This window comes from Heliconius melpomene, chromosome 13 (genome assembly GCF_056956725.1).
Source record: "Heliconius melpomene rosina isolate 202511_hmr_F chromosome 13, ASM5695672v1, whole genome shotgun sequence".
Taxonomy (NCBI): domain Eukaryota; kingdom Metazoa; phylum Arthropoda; class Insecta; order Lepidoptera; family Nymphalidae; genus Heliconius; species Heliconius melpomene.
In genome coordinates, this window is record NC_140401.1 from 16,814,298 (window position 1) to 16,835,398 (window position 21,101).

At 33.1% G+C, this 21,101-nt stretch overlaps 1 protein-coding gene across 4 annotated transcripts in view; it reads left to right on the forward strand.

The window, feature by feature from the left end:
- Nucleotides 1-20,207, forward strand: part of trp (transient receptor potential) — a 34,514-nt gene extending 14,307 nt beyond the window's left edge. For 3 of the 4 annotated variants that reach the window (XM_085195579.1, XM_085195580.1, XM_085195578.1), the window contains 19 exons: nucleotides 272-416; nucleotides 4,420-4,515; nucleotides 4,727-4,869; nucleotides 8,557-8,758; nucleotides 8,960-9,133; nucleotides 9,994-10,092; nucleotides 10,651-10,786; nucleotides 12,199-12,351; nucleotides 12,530-12,675; nucleotides 12,860-13,100; nucleotides 13,448-13,571; nucleotides 13,735-13,930; nucleotides 14,312-14,476; nucleotides 14,876-15,098; nucleotides 15,503-15,668; nucleotides 16,132-16,289; nucleotides 16,715-16,864; nucleotides 17,605-17,706; nucleotides 17,793-20,207. In XM_085195579.1, the coding sequence (XP_085051705.1) occupies nucleotides 272-416; nucleotides 4,420-4,515; nucleotides 4,727-4,869; nucleotides 8,557-8,758; nucleotides 8,960-9,133; nucleotides 9,994-10,092; nucleotides 10,651-10,786; nucleotides 12,199-12,351; nucleotides 12,530-12,675; nucleotides 12,860-13,100; nucleotides 13,448-13,571; nucleotides 13,735-13,930; nucleotides 14,312-14,476; nucleotides 14,876-15,098; nucleotides 15,503-15,668; nucleotides 16,132-16,289; nucleotides 16,715-16,864; nucleotides 17,605-17,706; nucleotides 17,793-18,370 (3,397 nt within the window). In that variant the 3' untranslated portion in view covers nucleotides 18,371-20,207. The remainder of the gene's footprint in view (nucleotides 1-271; nucleotides 417-4,419; nucleotides 4,516-4,726; nucleotides 4,870-8,556; nucleotides 8,759-8,959; nucleotides 9,134-9,993; nucleotides 10,093-10,650; nucleotides 10,787-12,198; nucleotides 12,352-12,529; nucleotides 12,676-12,859; nucleotides 13,101-13,447; nucleotides 13,572-13,734; nucleotides 13,931-14,311; nucleotides 14,477-14,875; nucleotides 15,099-15,502; nucleotides 15,669-16,131; nucleotides 16,290-16,714; nucleotides 16,865-17,604; nucleotides 17,707-17,792) is intronic. The other variant, XM_085195581.1, reaches the window with a different exon arrangement.
- Nucleotides 20,208-21,101: the final 894 nt, after the last annotated feature.

Below are 21,101 nucleotides of genomic sequence, written 5' to 3' on the forward strand. Positions count from 1 at the left end.
CCTATATTTTGTATTTAAATAAGTTTATTTAACCTCAAAAAATAGTTATTCTATACTTCTATATTAGTATGATAAAGATAATTTGTATGCTTGAACGTGTTAATCTCATGAACTGCTTGTTGATTTGAATTGGAAAATTCTTTGTATATACGTCCATTTATCGAGAAAGGTCATAACACGTTCAGAGATACCTATAGTTTATAAATAAACTTATAAGTAAGTTAAAACTTATAACTATATATTTTAATCTTTATTTTCTATTGTTATATAGGCTTATAGACCAATATGCAACGCACCCGGAAGTCCTAGATATCAATTGCGTGGATCCTCTCAACCGATCTGCACTGATAGCTGCCATCGAAAATGAAAACATCGAGCTGATTAAGCTCCTTCTGAAAGCTGGAATCAAAGTTAAGGTAAGTTTATTTTATCTTTTAATACTTTTCTGTAATTTAAACTTATTTAGGCATATTTACTAAAAATGGTTCCACGTGCTAACTGTTTAAGCTGATGTGTTATATCATCATCTATAAACTTTTAAGTGTAATTAAGAAATCTGCTAACTTGACATAGCGTTTTGAGTGGCGGTACTGAACACCGTGCTTCACCACGTTACCAGAGAGACTAAATGAAAATATTTATTTCCCAAAGTGGCAAATAAACCTAAACGAAAAGCCTTAAATACCTCCAATAGCCAAAAGTAGAAAAATAGTAATACAATTGAAATGTTCCTGATTAAATATATTTAACAATATTAAATTTACACATATTATATGAGACATACAGAACGATATTTGTATCTAAAGTAAAAAAAAACTTTATTTTTTAAAAGCACATTTTCGTCCAAGCATAGTATGAACTCAAATACCTACAGCTTATTGGTACAATTTGAAACTAAAATGAAATATAAATGTACTTCAGCAAACGTGATTTTACTATAAAACCAAATCATATTTACAACCTATTGAGATTTGGTACGAGACGTCGCTTATGAGAATATATGGCGACGTATCGATGCAAACTACCGCAAAAATGATTTCCCGAAGGGCGGAGATATGTTTCAATAAAAAATACCGGTATTCTTTCTTTTGTTTAGACCTTGAAAGTTAAATAAACATTTCTTTTAGTACTTTTGTATCAAATTTCAAAGAGTGTGTCAAATTTGTCTAAATTTATGTGTATTTAATGATAAACTGGAGTGGGGGTGGTTTTGTATCTTAAATAAATATTTTGCAACGATGTACTTTTCTTAGCTTTACGCTGTATCTTGAATTTAGCAGGATAGACAGTGGGAACATGGAACATGATGTTGAGGCACTCCGTTCTCGAGCCCAATTTTCGACAAAATTGAAAGCGTAACCTATCTCTGCATATATCTATGTTTAGGTTAATTTTGGGAAAATGTTGTGTAAACTCAGGGGTTATCGATTCGATTCTCAATCGTGTTCTAACATTTAAAAATAATTAATTCCCCCAAACTATTGTCTTAATGTTTTATCTCTGCCTACCATACTATTAGCGGCATATAGCTCAAAAAAAACAAAACAAGAAATAATATAAAAGAATAACGTTTATACTTTGTGAAAGCCACATTGTGTCAGTAGTATCATGAAGTAATATACAAAAATATCATATTAATATCAAAGTAATCATATTAAATTTTCTCATAACTTAATGTACTTAACTAATATTTCCTCGAAAAAAATTATGCATTTTCCCGAAAACTATTAATGATATAAATTATGATTATGTGGATGCATTTCGAGCCGTCCTTGGGTTATGCATTAACCTGATGTAGAGACATGTTACGTTACCTTATTGGTCTATTATGAAAATTATATTAGCTTAGTTTTAGTATGAGTAATGTTTGAAGAACAATTTAGTAATGCTCCTATTGAATATAATGAAACTTTAATAGCATATATTTATATATATAATTTTAAAATAAGTTACATTTATCGATTATCGCTAACTCAGTACAATTAAAATCCCATATAGACTCATCTAATCAATCATCAATTTTTACATATTTTTTTCCTAATCACTTCATGAAAAGCCTACATCTTAATTTTTTCATTGAAGATATGAGTTTAAAGCTGTAATTTATGTCACCGTCGGATGCCAACGTGTTTTTCTAACTTTAGACCTTCTGACAAGCACAGCGCATCAAAGCGTCGATGCATGTTTAACATGATACCCTACATGAAACTGAGGGTAGTTTCACAAAATATGAAAATATAATATGAGAGATGGCCTCATATAATCTTTGAATATTACGATTATATATATGTACCAAATCATTATAGCATTTTCAACCTTTCTTAATTTTTAATTTTTACCCACCATTTTACTGTTTACTTTTTTAACTTCACGCTGAATCCTGCACATAGCAGGATAGGTAAGGCCTACATTACGCTTGCCGAGGCATGGTCCACTCTAGAACGAGTTTACCCCAAAGACCATCGGTTCTGCAACAAGTTTGACCAGCCCACTGCCACTTTAGTTTACTATTCGCCTGAGCTATGTAATATGTTCCGTACCGTACCGATACTTCTCAAATTTACATCAAATTCTTGAGATCTGGACAATCCATCTGATATGAAATATCATCCCTCAACCATCTTGTATATACCTGTGCTTTTAAAGAGGTTTTATTAGAGCCTGCAGCTAGCTATAATTGCGTTAGAAGCGCCGGAGACGGTTTAACCGTATTTTCTTATATATTCATACATAAATTGCTCTATACCTTTTAAGTATGTTTGTAAAGATACATTTTTTAATATTATATTTTTTTTGCTACAATTATTATGTATATTTTCAATGCCAAAGATGCCAAGAACGGTAGTATCTCAATACTAGCTTCCCAAGGTCCTGTGTGACCTACCAGGGAAAGCAGAGAGAAGGAAAAATAAATTATTTAACTACAGATAAACAACAACACGACAAAGCGAAAAGTTTTAAAATTTCCAGTATAAGACAGTAAATTGTCGAAACATTAATTTGGACATTTATAGCAATAGAAACGGACGCGATATTAAATCGTAAATCAAACGCCGTTATAGTTTCCTGCTATTCGTTTGGATACCTAGGATATTTATTTGATATTCGGTTAGATTACCGTGACCCGCTAGTGGGGCTATCAAGTGTTAATATGTTTTAAAACCTAATTGGGTTTTAAAAGACTAGACTTAAGTCTAACTTAACTACCATTTTTTTTTTAATAAATACATTTCATTTAAATTATGTTTACGTATAAATTATTTTTTTAACTCCAGGTTGTATTCTACATATTATAGTAGTCATATAATAGCTACGTCTTGCTATCATAGTGAGGAAATGAAAATAATTCTTTCCCCCGACTGGGAATCGAACTCACAACCGTCGCATTTGAGCGACGACGACCTCATTTGATGTACTTCGATTCGGTGGTAGCTTTATGTTCATGTGACAATTTAAAAATCTATTTGAATAAAGAATATTTTGAATTTGAATTAATATATATGTCGTTGCTTTGATGGTGAAAAGAGTCAAGCCACAGCTTTAACGAAACGGTTGTGCGTTTGACATCAACAATGCGGCGTTGAAATCCGCCATTCCACGCGTAATGTATCGAAAATTAGACGGAAGATGGAGGACGGATTCTAGGTTCCCTCTGCCTACGCTGCTATATTCTAGATGCAGCGTGAATAAAAAAAAACATAAGTTAAAGATACAAATTAAAATAACTTTTATAAGATTAAAATGATGTTAGATTAATTAGGTGCATACATTAATGTGTAGTTGGTTTAAACCCTTTAAATTAAAGGTTTTCATTTAGAAAACTTGTTAGCGTTATTTTCGTATAATTTTATTGGGGTTAAAACTCTTTGGACTGTCAGGGGAATACCGGGAGTGTAATAATAATTAATTGATAGTAGCAGTCTTATGATTGGTAATAGTTTTATTGTATATATGCGATGGTTCAAGGTTCGGTGCCAATTCAATTTAATTCAAAAGAATGATTATGTTTAAAGTTATTATTATTATTACCCTTTTAACGGTCTTATGAGATAAGGGTGACGTTTAGTATGCCTCTAAATGTGTAAACATTCTCCGTTCTCCATTAAATTACTCCGTTCCTCACTATCTGCCGAAATTTTGGGGCATTGCGTATTAAGTGGTGAAACTCAACGCCGCGCTTTGCCTCGTTACTAAAACGTGGAAATGAAAATATTAAATATTTTATTCCTGGGCATCGAACTCATAATAGTCGTGTCTACAGTCGCACGCTTGCACGGCTGTGCCACGACAGCCTAATTTAGAACACATGGTCACACAAATATATTAACTTAATCATATTGTTATTGTTTGATAATAATCATGACTAAAATATTAAAAATGATAATAAATAAATATAAAAATGCTTTATTTTGTTTGCAGGATGCACTATTACATGCCATCAAGGAAGAGTACGTGGAGGCCGTAGAACTGTTACTGCAGTGGGAAGAGGAGCACCACGTTCCCGGAGAGCCTTACGTGAGATAAAATCTAAATTAAAATACTCTTTATCAATTAGGTCGTTACTATTACCTTCCAACGAATTCGTTCGGAAAATGGGAAACGGCTTGTCTAAGCACTAGGTTCCCTCTGCCTACCCTGCTATAAGCGTGATACAGAGAGACGATAAAAAAAGTAAAAAAGAGTGACATGTCACTGTCTATTCACTAACTTTTGTTGATTTTCCCAGAGCTGGGAGTCCGTAGACCCATCAGCAGCAACGTTCACGTCGGACATCACGCCGCTCATCCTGGCAGCTCACGTTAACCACTACGAGATATTGAAATTGCTACTGGATCGCGGCGCCACGCTACCAGTGCCTCACGACGTCAAGTAGGTACAGAACTTCTATGTACTCGCTATAAATATTTTCTATGGTTTTTATACTTTATGAATTATTATTTTTAATTTTGTCTTAAATGGTGATTAATATGAGGATTTATAAAAGAATTTACATATTAATGTTGTTATTGTGAATCGCGTAAATAAATTGTATAGCATTTTTGGGTTTATTTTGTTTTGGAAAATCATAATAAACATTTTTAAAAATTTATTCGAAGCAATTACTAAAAAAAAATAATATATCATATTCTCTTTTTCCGCTCTCTGTTATAGGTAAGATTTAAAAATATATATAAACTATAGAAACATCGTCCTTCAGCTGCGCCCAAATCTATACTTAATATAATAAAGCGGAAGAGTTTGTTTGTTTGTTTGTTTGTTTGTTTGTTTGAACGCTAAGATCTCTGGATCTACTGGTCCGATTTTCATTGTTTTTGTTTTGTATGAAAGCTGCATTCTTCCGAAGTGCTATAGGCTATATAACATTACATTACACATATAAACTAATATATTTTAAAATACTTTCTAATTTGACATGCAATTTATTCTGCCATGTTAATAACAACCGTCGCGTCGCTACGCAACCGTTACCGCGACATTTGATATTCATCCTTATGAACATAAATATAATAGTCACTCTTAACATTTTATATAGATTGCAATTATAGTTTACTATATAACATTCTAATAAATAATTAAGGAGATGTCACTGATTCTAAATGACCGAGCCTACGGGCGGCATAGTATGACCGACGCGAACGGGCAGCTGACGTTGACGGTTTTATAAATTTTCATACATTTTCGAACTATTGTAAATGTTTATGTAATTGTTTGCTGTTTATAATTAATTTAAACTACACTTTGGTTCTCTTCTTATATATTTATCGCTAAAATTATCCTACTTAATAGAGAGAAATGTTTAGTTATTTCGTAGAGTCGATATCTATGTACGCACGCACGGAAAACTTTAGGTACTTTTTCTAATATTGAGAATACCTATCCTTTAGTTACTTTTAATCCTTTTGTTGTTTCATTTCAATAACTCAGATAATTTTTTCTAATAATGTGTATCTACTTATTATTCTTTTGATTATTTAAGCTTATATTTTCTTACTAATTCTATTGAAAATTGAAAATAATTTCATGAATATATTTAATAAATATTCTTATAGTTGAAGCAGGCGTAGCCGCGTCCGGGTCCACTAGTACTAATATAATAAAGCGGAAGAGTTTGTTTGTTTGTTTGTTTGTTTGTTTGAACGCTAAGATCTCTGGATCTTTTGGATCGATTTACTTTGTTTTTGTTTTGTATGAAAGCTGCATTCTTCAGAAGTGCTATAGGCTATATAATATTACATTACACATATCTTCATCCTGGCATTAATCCCGGCTATTGCCAGGGTCTGCCTTCCTACACAACCTACTCCACTTTGCACGATCTTTTGCATCCTCGGTGGTTAGACCATTGGCTCTCATGTCCTGCATCACGACATCCAACCAGCGCTTCCTTGGGCGTCCGGGAGGTCGCACCCCAGGGACTGGTATAGCAAGGCACTTGCGTCCGACATAGTTCTTAGGCCGGCGCGTAACGTGGCCAAACCATCTCAAGCGACTCTCTTGGAGCTTATCCGCTACGTCACGGACCCCAAGACTACCTCGAATGAATGTGTTGCGTATGCGGTCAGACCGCGTTACGCCGCACATCCACCTCAGCATCTTCATTTCCGTGACGTGAAGCTCCTGAGTGTGCCGAGATAGTGCTGGCCAACATTCGCTGCCGTATAAAAGAACCGGTCGGACGATGCTCTTGTATATCAGCCCCTTGAGCTTGGGCGGTATTCTGCGGTCGCAGACCACACCAGTGACCTCCCGCCATTTGGCCCAGGCAGCGCTTATCCGGCCATGGACATCGTGATCGATGCCTCCAGACTCGTGCATAACGGATCCAAGGTACCTGAACTTCTCCGACTTAACAGCTGGCTCAGGACCTATAAGGATGGTGCTCGAGTCCCGGCTCCCGCAGGCCATGTACTCTGTCTTCGACACATTTAGTTTAAGACCGCCGTTCTCAAGCGTACCCTTCCAGAGGTTCACTTTACGCTCCAGCGTCAGTCGGTTCTCGGCAATGAGTGCTATGTCGTCGGCATACATCATCAGCCATGGAGGCTGGTCCTGGATGTGAGCCGAGACAGTATCGAGCACTACATTGAATAAGAACGGACTAAGAGCCGAGCCCTGGTGAACCCCCACCGTAATCGGGAAGGGTCTAGTGTCGCCAACAGCAGTCCTAACCATAGAAGCGGAATCGTGGTACATGTCTCTGATAATCTCAATATAGGCCTCAGGGATCCCTTTGGATCGCAATGCCCACCAGATACACTGACGAGGCACACAGTCAAAGGCCTTCTGCAGATCTAAAAAGGCCACATGCAGAGCTCTCCTTTTTTCCCTGTATGCCTCCATCAAAGTTCTGAGGGCGAAAATGGCGTCCATGGTGCCCGATCCTGGCTGAAATCCATATTGAGACTCAGAGACAGTACACTCTCGGCGGAGCCTGAGGTCGATCATGCGCTCGAAGAGCTTCATGGTATGACTCATAAGCTTAATGCCCCTATAACTACCACAAACTTGAACACTGCCCCTTCCTTTGACACTGCCCCTTCCTTTGCATTACACATATATACTAATAAATTAAAATAGTTTCTAATTTGACATGCATTTTATTCTGCCATGTTAATAACAACCGTCGTCGCTACGCGACTGCGTTCGTTACCGCGTCATTTTGATATTCATCCTTATGAAAATAAATATAATAGTCACTTTTAGCATTTCACTTAGATTGAAATTATATTTCTATAGAAATTATATTCTTATATTTCAAGCAGGCGTAGCCGCGTCCGGGTCCACTAGTCTATATATATAAAAGGACTTGTCCTCACTGACTGAGGTAAGACGCACGCACAGCCGTAACCGTTGTGCGTAGAAACGTGAAATTTGGACAGATGTTTACTTTCGTAATCTGGACATCCACTAAGAAGGGATTTTGGAAAATTTTAACCCTAAAGGGGCGAAATAGGGGTTGAAACTTTGTATGGAACTATATTTAAATCGGCACCGATTCCTATAAAATTTGAAATTCAGACTCTTAAAAGTATTTAATTGAACACGTGTTTCATGGATTTCTAGAATTCTTTCCATAAGAGTGCAAATAAGGGGTTGAAAGTTTGTATGGAAAAATTCTTAAATCGCCACCGATTTTTATAAAATTTGAAATTTAGACTTAAAAATATTTCATTGAACACATGTTTCATGGTTTATTAGAATTAAATACGTAAGCGAAGCTGCGCGCGTCCGCTAGTATAGAATAAAATTATATAAAATTTTCAATGTTATTATTTAATACTATTGTATTATATGGGGTAATCATGTGGAATTATGTCTACCAGGCAATAGCCTGGTTTAAATACAATCCCACAGGACATTCAAATGATCTTAGCTCCACATATTTTTATTCTTCCATTATTTTTGGACAAAGTAATAAGCTAATGTCAGTTGTTTTAAATTTCTGAAGATCGACCGTCTCTCAAGCTATGACACAGCGTATTTGGAAAATGCTGGAGATATAAGTTCATCACAATAAAAGATAAATAATATTATTTTCCTTGACCTTTTAAATAGGTGCGGTTGTGATGAATGCGTCAAGTCTTCCTCCGATGACTCTCTGCGGCACTCGCAGGCGCGCATCAACGCGTACCGCGCCTTGAGCTCGCCGTCCCTTATAGCTCTGTCCTCAGCCGACCCCCTGTTGACCGCCTTCGAGCTGTCCTGGGAGCTGGGCAGGCTTAGTCGTATGGAGACTGAATTTAGAACTGAATATAAGGTCATTTTAATTTTTAATTCTATTTTTCTGTTCAACTGTGAATAAATATTGCTCGTATTATTTTATTCTAACTACTAAAAACATTAACGTATTGTAAGGAAGTTCATTTTGTAACGAACTGGGCTTATCCAATTAACATTTCTTATTCTCAGGAAATTTATAGTTTTTGATATGATATTTACATTTTTTTCATAAAACCAGACCCTTCGTCAACAATGTCAAGAATTCGCGACAGCACTACTGGACCACACGAGAACTTCACAAGAATTGGAAATCATGCTGAACTATAATCCTTGGGACCTGGACAGTTGGGAGCCAGGAGAAAGGCAGACGTTAGGAAGATTAAAGTTAGCTATCAAGTATAAGCAGAAAATGGTATGGAATACTTTTATAATTACTTAAATAATTTTAACAATATACCATTGAGATGGGACTAACAAAACTTGAAGATCTAAGTGCCACCTTGTACTTAAATATGAGATTCGAAAGTACAGCGTTTAGTTCCGCGAATATTTTTACTTTAGGTAATTGTTGCGGTTCTTCGTGAAATATGGGCAAATCATTTTATTCATTAAGAATGAATAAACTGATTTCTTCATAAGCAAGTTGTACTTGCTGTCAAATTATATGACGCATTGTGTTCTTTTTTTCTTTATGCGACCAGAAAGTTGGTCACTCAGCTTGTTTCTAGTTATCGAGTTAAGGCTTTAGATAGAATTAGAAAGAATATTTTTATTTTAAAATATTAAACATAACAGTAGATAATAACGAATAATACACTGATACTCACTTAGAATATAATTTCATATTTAACTTAAAAGCTAAAAGCTAAACTTTTAAGAATTTATTCTTATTATTTGTATTGCTAAAATTTCTGTATACTGCAGTATATACCAATATATTCCTAAAGAACGAATATACGAATTTATTCCGTATATTTTTTATAATAACAACCCATTATTATTTAAAAGAAGGAGCTATTGCATTTTTGATATCAAATAATACACCTAACGGAGTCTAATAAAGTGTTAACTTAAATATAGCCTAGATTAAAAATATGTCACGAGGTAAAGACAACACTCGTACATAATCTCATTTAACAACATAAGGATTCAGTAATACACTTCGAATGGTTTTTAACCTTCAACCGTACTCAGAGACCGTAATTAACATACATTAATGACAGTTAAACGATTAAATACTTGCGTGTTTAGATATTTATTTTTTTTTTACAGTTTGTAGCACATCCTAACGTCCAGCAATTACTTGGTTCCATTTGGTATGACGGTTTACCAGGTTTCAAAAGAAAAAGTATCGTCGGTCAATGTGTTCAGGTGAGTTTCATATTATACTTATTTTATTAATTGCCCGACTCAAAGACTTAATTAACATTTAACATGTATTTCACTAGTAACTCTAATTAAAAAATCTCTTAGTGTAGCTAAAACATTCTAAACAATATCTGTAATTATATTAAAAAGTAAAGTTTCAGCTAATTAAAAAAATCAAGTATTTATAGCAGTTTTGTCGGACAGCATTCTTTAAAATGGTATAACTTTTTTATTTTACAACCGATTGAAATAAAACAAACACTTAATGTTAAGGAAAGCTTGCCAAAATGCAATAGTAAAAACTGGTAAATCATTTGTAGCGAATAAATTCAGGGCGCTGATTTAGCGTGTTTACCAAGAATATAATAAGACTAGTGCAATACCCCTACACTTATTTTTGGGTATTAAAGGTATTTAATACCATATAATTATAATTTATATATGGTAATACATATGCACTGATTCGTTACGATTTTGTTATAAATATAGACAAGTCCTTAATCGTAAATATAATTTATTTTTTCAATTTATAAGTCCTCACTTTTGATATTATATGTGTAGGTCGCAAAAATGGGGGCGATGTTCCCTGTATACTGCACTATCTACATGCTCGCACCCGAATCAGAATACGGTCAATTCATGAAGAAACCTTTCGTCAAGTTCATCTCTCACAGTTCCTCCTACATGATGTTTCTTAGTAAGTATTTTATTAATAATTTGAGGATGCCTTTGTCTTTTTGAATCTGGAAGAGGAATATACAGAGTTGTCTATTTTACAGCTTAAAAAAAACTGCTGCTCTACGGTCTAGTCTTTTGAAAATATAATTTATAAAAATAAATAATGTTTAAAAAATCTTCAAAAGAAAGAAGAACTCCCAAACATCCTCCTATTATTGTTGATAGAAACAACAAAGCGATCGGATCGTTACTTTTAATAATTGCCGATAAATCTGTATGTATTATGAAATGTATGAACTTTTTATACTAACTCTATTCCTTCGACTTTATATTAATGAATGTAGATGTTTTTTTAGAATCGTACCCATATTTAATAAATTACTAGTGGGCCCGGACGCGGCCACGCCCGCGAAAGTATAAGCCTAAATAATTAAAATAAGTTAAAAAATTATAATAAGTGGAGATTTATTATTTTCAACAAAAGAAGTAAAAGTAACTAAAGGAAATTAGAAAAAGTACCTAAAGTTTGCCGTGCGCGCGTACTAAACATTTTTCTATTTTAATTAATTATTAATTTTTGCGAACAATATTAAATAAAATCCGAAATGATTAAAATTACGATATTTTAAGTGTATAACATCGCTATAGATAACCGAACTGAGATAAATTAATTATAAACAGCAAATAATTACATAAAAATAGTAGTAATTCGATATATTCGATTCGTAAATATATAAAAATTTACAAAACCATCAAAATCATCTGCCCGTTCGCGTCGGTTGTACTATACCACTCGTAGGCTAAGTCAAGCCGTTGCTTAGCAACGCGTAGCGACGATTGTTTTTAACATGGTGGAATAAATTACATGTCAAATTAAAATGTATTTTAATATATTAGTATATATCGACAATATTACAAATATAAGAAAAAAAAGTATCCTACGTTCATCCCGGTACTCTCATGTATCTCTATATGTGTATTTTATCACAATTAAATTAGCGGTTTGGCCCTGATTGCGTAAAAGACAGACAGACAGACAGACAGACAGACAGACAGACAGACAGACAGACAGACAGACAGACAGACAGACAGACAGACAGACAGACAGACAGACAGACAGACAGACAGACAGACAGACAGACAGACAGAGTTACTTTCGAATTTATAATATAGGTATGGATTATAAGAAAAATTGAAGCCGTCATTGTGAATTCGATTCCCACTCGTGTAAATGAAGTATTTAATATCATAAAAATTTAGCGATGCAGGCATTACTTACGAAATCTATTATTTTTGGCATTCAGTGTTTACCTTATAATTGCACATATAATCTTAAGTTTATTATCTACTCTATAGTTTGTCTTCTTTTTTTAACAATAAAATTGATAAACCGAATAAATAAATAACGTTTTACTTAACTTCTTTTCTCAGTGTTACTATCTCTGGCGTCTCAAAGAGCGGAATATTTAGTTTTGGAAATGTCTGGTATATCATGGCTGCAAGAGTTAGTGGAGTTCTGGAAGGCTCGCGAACGAGGCTCTTTACCCGGTCTGATCGAATCCACCGTTATCCTCTTCATAGCAAGTAAATTTGGATTTTAGCATGTTTCTTATTATTATTATTCTCTATTTTATTCTAATTCTATTCTATTTTTTAATGTAGTAACTATTCTTTTTTATTATCTTGATTTTTGTTTACTTTTCAAATGATTTTCATATAATTGCAGGGTAGTATGTATTCATTAGTTATTCTTTTCTTTTAGGTTTAGTTTGGGGAGAGATACGATCACTTTGGGAAAACGGCCTCCTGGAATATATAAGCGATTTATGGAACATAGTAGACTTCATCACGAACGTGTTTTACATAGCTTGGATAAGCTTACGTTTCTCCTCTTGGTATATTGTACAGGTATTGTTGTTATTTATTTAGAATTAAATTAAAACATACTTATTTTGCTTATTATGCTTTAAAATAAAATTAGGTTAGACATTTTTTAAAAAAATGCGGATTTTACGAAACGTGTTAAAATAGTAAAAATAGGAAATCTCTTTTCTCTATTTTCTTTCATTTTCTCTTTCTTGTATTTATCTAGCGAGACTACCACAGCGGCAAAGATCCATGGTACCCACGAGAACGTTGGGACTCATTCGATCCGATGCTGCTATCGGAAGGTGCGTTCGCGGCCGGCATGATCTTCTCCTTCCTCAAGCTGGTCCACATCTTCTCTATCAACCCTTATCTCGGACCGCTGCAAGTGTCACTCGGCAGAATGATCATCGATATTATTAAATTTTTCTTCGTCTACATGTTGGTGCTGTTTGCTTTTGCATGCGGTATGATTTTTTTTATTTAGATACTATAGTTATTAAGAAATTAATCTTGTGATTAGTAATGAATAGAAAAAATAAGGTCTTCCATTAAAATGCGTTATTAATATGTGAAGAAATCCGAGGCCGCCGTGGTGTATTAGCACACTGGGTTCCATTCCCACTTGGGAAATTAATAATAATAACTGGTAACGAGGGTTTTTTCGGTCTGGTAAGGACATCGAATTCCGCAATGTCTTGGATTTTAAGCGAAAAGTGGGGAACGGAGTGTATTAATTAACGCTAGGTCTCCTCTGCCTACCTTTTTTATGAAGTATATAGCGTGAAGCTTAACTAGTCACTATTAATTTTAGGTCTAAATCAGCTGATGTGGTACTATGCTGAGTTGGAGAAGAATAAATGCTATCACCTTCCATCGGGCATACCTGATTTCGATACTCAAGAACGTGCTTGCAGCATTTGGAGACGATTTTCAAAGTATAATATATTTAGTTGTTTTTATGTTAATAATTTTAAGAAGTTGTGCCCACAACCGAAAAAAGCTACATTAAAAAAAAAGAATTCTATACAGTTGAAAGAAATTTAATTCATCATGTTATTATTAGATATTTACATTACTGATATATATATTTTTCCACAGCCTATTCGAAACATCTCAATCACTTTTCTGGGCATCATTCGGCCTCGTCGACCTCACCACCTTCGAACTGACTGGCATCAAGAGTTTCACTAGATTTTGGGCCTTACTAACCTTCGGATCATACTCCGTGATCAATATCATTGTACTCCTGAACATGCTTATTGCTATGATGTCTAATTCTTATCAGATAATCTCGGTAAATAATTTATTTAATAAATTTTAGAAACGTTAAGTTCCTCAACACGCAATGTCTCGAATTTGGACGGAAGTGGAGAACGAACACTGGTTTTCACGTCCGGCCTTAAAACTAGGTTCTCTCTTCCTATCCATGCGGGGTACAGGGTGAAATTGAGAATTTTTTTATAGATTCACGCTGTATTTCACACATAGCAGAGTACGTAGAAAGAACCTACGAACCTAGGGTTTTATTTGTCATTACGACACTTTCCTTCTCTCCTTTCCGTCGAATTTTAAAGGCATAGTTGATAGTATCCATACTAATCAATCAAAATAAATATATAATAGGCCTCTTTCTTATATTAACACTTGGGGGATGACAAATCATTTTAATTTTCAGGAAAGATCAGATGTAGAATGGAAGTTCGCTCGCAGTAATCTCTGGATGTCTTACTTCGAGGACGGAGACACCGTGCCTCCGCCATTCAATATAATACCTACGCCAAAACACGTCAACGGTTGGGTGCAGAAACTGCTTAATAATAGACAACGAGGATCTATCATTGTCAGTATAATATGATTATATTAAACTTTACGCATATACACGTTTATAGATTCAATTCCCATTCGGGAGATTTAATTACTTTTATTTAATCGCTCTGGTATAGTGGCGGAAAGTGATAAACGGAGTGTTAACACTGGGTTTGTGCTGCCTATCCTGTTATTCGGCATTCAATATGAAAGATTTTTTTATTTTAAATTATAAAGTAAGTATATATTATATTACGGAGAATGGATATTAATCCTAGGCTTTCTCTTCCTACTATAATGAAATACGTTACACTAAAACGTTTATTTAGTAAATTCTTTGTTTTATAATGTTAAAAAATAGTCCTTTTACCGTTTTGAATAATTTTGAACTATTATTGTTTTTTATTTCATTTGTTTCAATTTGCCAATATAGAACAAATCCCGTGAAAAAGCTCGTCACCAACACGAAGCGATAATGAGAATCCTAGTGCGAAGGTACGTGACAGCGGAACAGCGAGACAGAGATGACATAGGTGTCACTGAGGACGACGTGATGGAGATCAGACAGGATATTTCAACATTGCGATTCGAACTTATCGATATACTAGCAAACAATGGCATGAAAACACCGAGGATCAATCTACAAGATACTACAAGTAAGATAATTGTTTTGTCTTGCTTAAATTTGATGGGATTATGAATTTCATCCAAATCAGTCCGGTGTTTTAGGAGGAGCCAGGTGATAGTACTAGCAGCTCCCGCGACTCCATTTGCGTGAAATAGGATTCTTGTCGACATTAAGATTTATCTACTTACTCTGTTATAGACACTATATAGTTATTGTATTATGATGCATTTGATTTGTCAATCAGGCGATTGACTGAAACTATAGTTATTGCTCTTTAGAATGATAACATTTTCTGTCCTAGATTGGTTTACTTACAGCAACAATATTACACTAATTGTTACTTTTAAATATTAACTAATTTAATATTTTATTTATATCAAATATATATACAATATGTACAGACAATTTATTTAATTTATAATATTTTTTTAGTATCTGGCAAGAAAGGTAAAGTGATGGAAAGGAGAATCCTCAAAGACTTCCAAATCGGTATTGTGGAGGGTATCATCAAGGATGTCATATCCAAAGAGAGCAAGCCTAAAGATGTCTTCAGCCAGATCGCCAAAGCTATTGTTAGACGCGGAAGTGAGAACGAAAAGTAAGAGAGAGAATTCATTATTAAGTAAATATCTTAAAGTAGTATAATAAAGAGGCCATCTTAGCGCAGTGCGGCAGTTGCCAGACTCGATAGTTGCCAGATCGAATTCCATCGGGGCGTTATACTATTGAATTATTTTCATTTTTTTGTCTTAACACTAAGTTTCCTCTACCTACTCGCTATGGGAGAATAGCGTAATACCGTTTTTTAATTTGAAAGGTAGAAACTACCTATTTAGGTAGCCTTTCAAAACCTGAAGAAAAGAAAAAACTCAAGAACTCAAGAAATTTGAAGCGGATATATATGCAAGAACACAACAAAAATATAGTAGATAATTATACCGATATATAAAATAGCAAAATATTGAATTTCTAGTGTTTAAAATTTGTTAGTATTTTTATTTGAAGTAAGAACTTCAATAACAATTATTCAGCTATTCCTAATATAAGACTTGTTCTTCCAGGAAAAAAGATTGGAACGCCCAAGTACGAAGAAGTACGATTAGAAAGGATCCTATCGGTACAAAAGCTGAAGCTGACACTAAGAAAAGCAGACAGTCCCTCCGAGCACATATTCTGGATAATGTTCAAGCTAGGACAATTGATCCACAGAAACTATTGCGTAAGATTTATTGTATTTGCATTTTTCTCCAATAATTGTACTTTTATTCATATTGGCTTTTATTACGCATGGCTTAGACTGACAGCTTCGTTGCAGCTATAAATTACTTATTTGTAAAGAAACTTAACGTTTAACATTTCATAATAAATAGCATGATGTATATTTTTAAATTTTTAAAACAATTTTTTTATACAAATTAAAACATTAGTTGTATTTAACTAGAATTGAAAAATCTATAAATATAAAAATTCATTTCATATCAATATATTATGCATTTAATGCGGCGTTCAAATCCGTCATTCAACACTTGATGTCTCAAATTCAGGCAGAAGGATACCTTAATAGGTATCATTCTGCTTGAATTTGAAACCTAATGGTTTCCCGTGCTTATTCCATGTGTTGCAAAAAATAAATAAACATTTCAGAATATAATCCTAACCTATCTGCCGTGACGCCGACCGCCAGGGTGGCGTACGCCAAGTTCATGAGGAGCAAAATTAAATCGGACTTCACTGACAAAGACGTAGATGCACCCGAAGAAGTGGGCGAACTTACCGAGTCTATTATAAAGGACGGTAAGAAATATTAATTCTACATGCATATTTTTCACGTTTTCTAAGTTTAGCTATTTAGTAGGTCCACATAATCCATTAAAAAATACTTATATAATTTAAATCATTTAAATATATATTGAAAAGCACAGTCATTATAATCATTCATAATTTAAACACATTCACTTCATTAAATTTGAATTAAAAAGTCACATTAGTAGATAGTGATCTAATTTAACTGGAAGTGGACTAAAATTCTGTTTAAGAAATCAGTATTAAGATAAGATTATTTGATAATGATAAAAAAATATTCAAATTAGAAGAACTATATATAAAACCATAAGGTCTATACTTTATCGATATGTTCTTCAATTTTGTTAATAGAATAATTATGTTAATAATATTAAATATAGGTAACATAAACATTAAAAAAATTACAACAATATTTCTTTGAAGAAAAAAAATCTACGAGTTAAATTTTCAATATAAATGCAATATAAATTCATGTCATATAAAGTATTTACGATTTAAAGCAAGCAGAATAGGAAATTAAACTGTTAGTCGGAAATTCATAGTTTTCTTCGATCGCGAGATGCAATGTACTGCACAAATATGCAATCTACATAATCATTCGAGCGTTGCTTGCATACAAAATTTATGAAAAATGATAAAAACTGGCTTGTCGTGTCGTATTTTACTTTAAATTTGCGTATTATGGAGAAAGCACAAAATTTTAACCAATATTATAATTGATATATTTTTAGTTCGTCAAGCTTTCCGTCCAAAAACACCAATACAGGAGAAATCAGAAGATGACAATGCCCAGGCAAAGGAAATTAAAGTTGAAGCGGATATAGAAAATAAAGGTTCCATATCGTTGTATATAATAATCGTTGATAAATATACTTATGTTGAACTTAATTTAGTCTATCATTTACAATTGTGATTACAGGTGCTGCCAGTACCTCTGAATCAGCGAAGCCTTCAGAACCAACTCAGGATACTTCGCAGCCAGGTTCTTCAAAATCTCCTACAAAATCTGATAAACAAACTACTCCTCAGAAAAAACCTGAGTCTAAAGACCATGTGATCCAAATAGAACAACCGCAATCTCCATCAACTAGCCTATACATTACTAAAGAAGAAGATAAAAACTTGCAAAAGCCCCTATCGCCAACACCCAGCGGACCATCGGAGCAAATACTTTCTGCAGCCACTCTTGAAGCAGATCAAAAAGAAGCCAAATCTAAATCAGTAAAAATAAATATTGAAGAACCGACGAAGGAAGAGCAAAAAGAAGTAAAGAAGGAAGAACCAACAGAAGAAAAGAAAGAAGAAAAGAAGGAAGAAAAGAAAGAAGAAGAGCCAAAAGAAACAAAACCAAAAGAACCTAAACCTCCCAAACCTCCTAAAGACAACGCTGGGCCCTCAAAGCTGTCTCCATCTCCAGCACCACCACAGACAAAACAATTGCCAACTGACAAGGGAAAATCAAAAGTTACAGGCAAAATTGTCTCGGGGTGGCTGTAAAATACTATTAGCCTTTATTCTATAGAAGTATAGATGAATATTAAATAATTTATGAAGTAGTATTACCATCTTCCATTACTAGTTGTGCCTTAAAATCATTTCGATTAATACCAACACTTGGTATATACACATCCGTTATTCCATACAGTCCTTATCATCGAAAACTATTAATAATGTAGCTGTAGAAATAAAAATCACCCACAGAAATAAAAATCGATAAGAAAGAGTATGATGTATGGATTTAATGTCAGTTAAACCGTAATTACAACCTCGTGAGTGCTATGAAGCGTGAATGTTTTCGAAAAGTTTCCAATAGCATTGATGACGTATTAGTGAGATGTATACATAGCAATAATTATAATTGTTAATTGTTGTGATAGAGATTTCATTTTAGTTTATAGAAAAATATTGTTTGTACATTTAATAAAGGGAGATTTAAAATAAAATACAAAATAGTTCTTAGACTTAGATTAGCGACGACAATCATCTAAAGGTCTGAGTTGAAGTCGATTGAAATGATCTTATTTTAATTATATTAATTACATTTTTTTTATTATGTGCTATATCTTCGGAACGTACTAAAGTTTGTCAGGAACTATTTAAATTAATGTTATTTTAAATATACATGTTACTCCAGAGACCACTGTAAATGCGATAGGTTCTGGGTTCGATTCCCATTCGAGGGAATGAAATATTTAACATTTTCATTTCCTCGGTCTGGTGAGTGCCACTAAAAACACAGTAACAATTGTTCCTCAGCGGGAAACAGCGTGAAAAAAAGTGAGTGATATTCAAACCCACCGCATTCGCGTTTAAACCTATCATTTACGCCGCAATACCATCTACGTCACCAATTTAATGTCATAACATTAAATTATTTTTTTTTCAATTTAAAATAATTATTAAGTAAAGTAGCATAATTATATATTTTTTTGTGAATCATTATTATTAATTCCACCATTTAAGTTATTAGCGCTAATTGAATCTGATCTTTGTGAAAAGTCCCAAATTTACAAATTGACTGTGACATTTTATTTTATAATAAAAGATAGAAGGTCTCGAAAAATTTAATAAATCTTTGATCATATTTTTAAATAAGCGTCGATAGAGAGATATCCTACGGTATAAGAAAAAATAATGAACCAAATAATATAATACAATATTTTAAACTGTATTGCCAAACGATTGTTCTTTGTGAATGTGTGATTGATATTTAAAAATAGAAGCTTAAGAAAAATTTGGAAAAATGTATAGAAATAAGTATATAAAATCCTGTTAAGTTGAATTTGTATCAGTTTTGTTCATTTTTATATGGATTTTATTATATTTTATATTTGCTTACGAATTTTTGTGTCACTATATTTGAAATGATTTAAAGACGAAAATGTATGATAATTTTGAAATTGAATAACAAATAATCACATACATAATGTACATATAAAGAGTAATAACTCAAAAATCCTTAAATTATGTCTTTTATTGAGAAAGTTATATGAAAGGTATTATTTTTAGAATTTATAAAAAAAAACAATTTAAATAAATAATAGGCTTACGTAGAAAAAAATAAAAAATATACCTTTTTATATTCTTTGCTTGATTGAAAAATTGATGTTGCTAGAGACATATTGTTTATATAGTCTATGTTGCTATAGTGTAGTATAGAATTGTATTTAAAAAAAATTCTTAAATTCTTATTTAAAATTTTGAAAAAATATATTATTTAATTTACTTGTATTTTAAGTGTTACTTAACTTAGGAAAAACAAAACTGGTAGAAAAGTATTTTTATTTATAGATTTAATTGTTTAACGTTAAGTAAATTAAAGCTGTTTTCCGAATGTTCGTTTTTTTTTTTGTTTTTTGATTTGATCAAATCGTAACTTCACACCGTACAGGCAGAGGAAACCTAGTGTAAAACACTGCAGTCCCATTAAGACACTTCTGTTTCTCACTTTCTTTCGAATTCAAACAACATAATTCTCCTATCTATGAAATTAAATCAGATAAGCTAATAAATATGAATCTAAAAAAACTGGCTATTTTAATAGAAAATCGGGGAAAATAATTAATAAAATTGCATATAAATACTTTTGTTTACAATAGATTTACAAAGTCGCTTTGCTCTATAAACCATTTATCACTCAAACCGATTTGAAAGCCAATATTTAATAATCTTTACAAAATCTATACGATTTAAGTTATGTACTTAATTAAATTGTCAAACTCTATATAATTGGGCGAATATTGAGGCCAGCCGTGGCGCAAGGGTACAAGCGTGCGATTGTAAGCACGACAGATTGCGGGTTCGATCCCACTCAAGGAAATTAAATTTAATATTTCTATTTCTTTGCTCTGGTGTCAAAGCAGGCACCCAAAATGTAGTGTTGAGTCCCGTCACTCAACACACACTATGCGGGATACAACATGATTCCAAACAAAAAGCTTTTAAAAACTATCATATTGGAATTTCTGAGACGAAGAGGTACGCTGTTTTGAAATTACAATCGTTTCTACAATTCAAATGTATTTTTAAATAATTTATGCATTACAATTTATAATTTACATATTATAATGATTCTGTTGAAGAAAACGTCTACTTTACTATATTATAAATTTGAAGAGTTAGTCTGTTAGAAGGCTCTAATCCATGAAACCACTGGTGAAAAATAACTAATATAAAAAAATATATAAATCTTAATTAGGAAACAATTTATCAAATTTAATTAAATTTT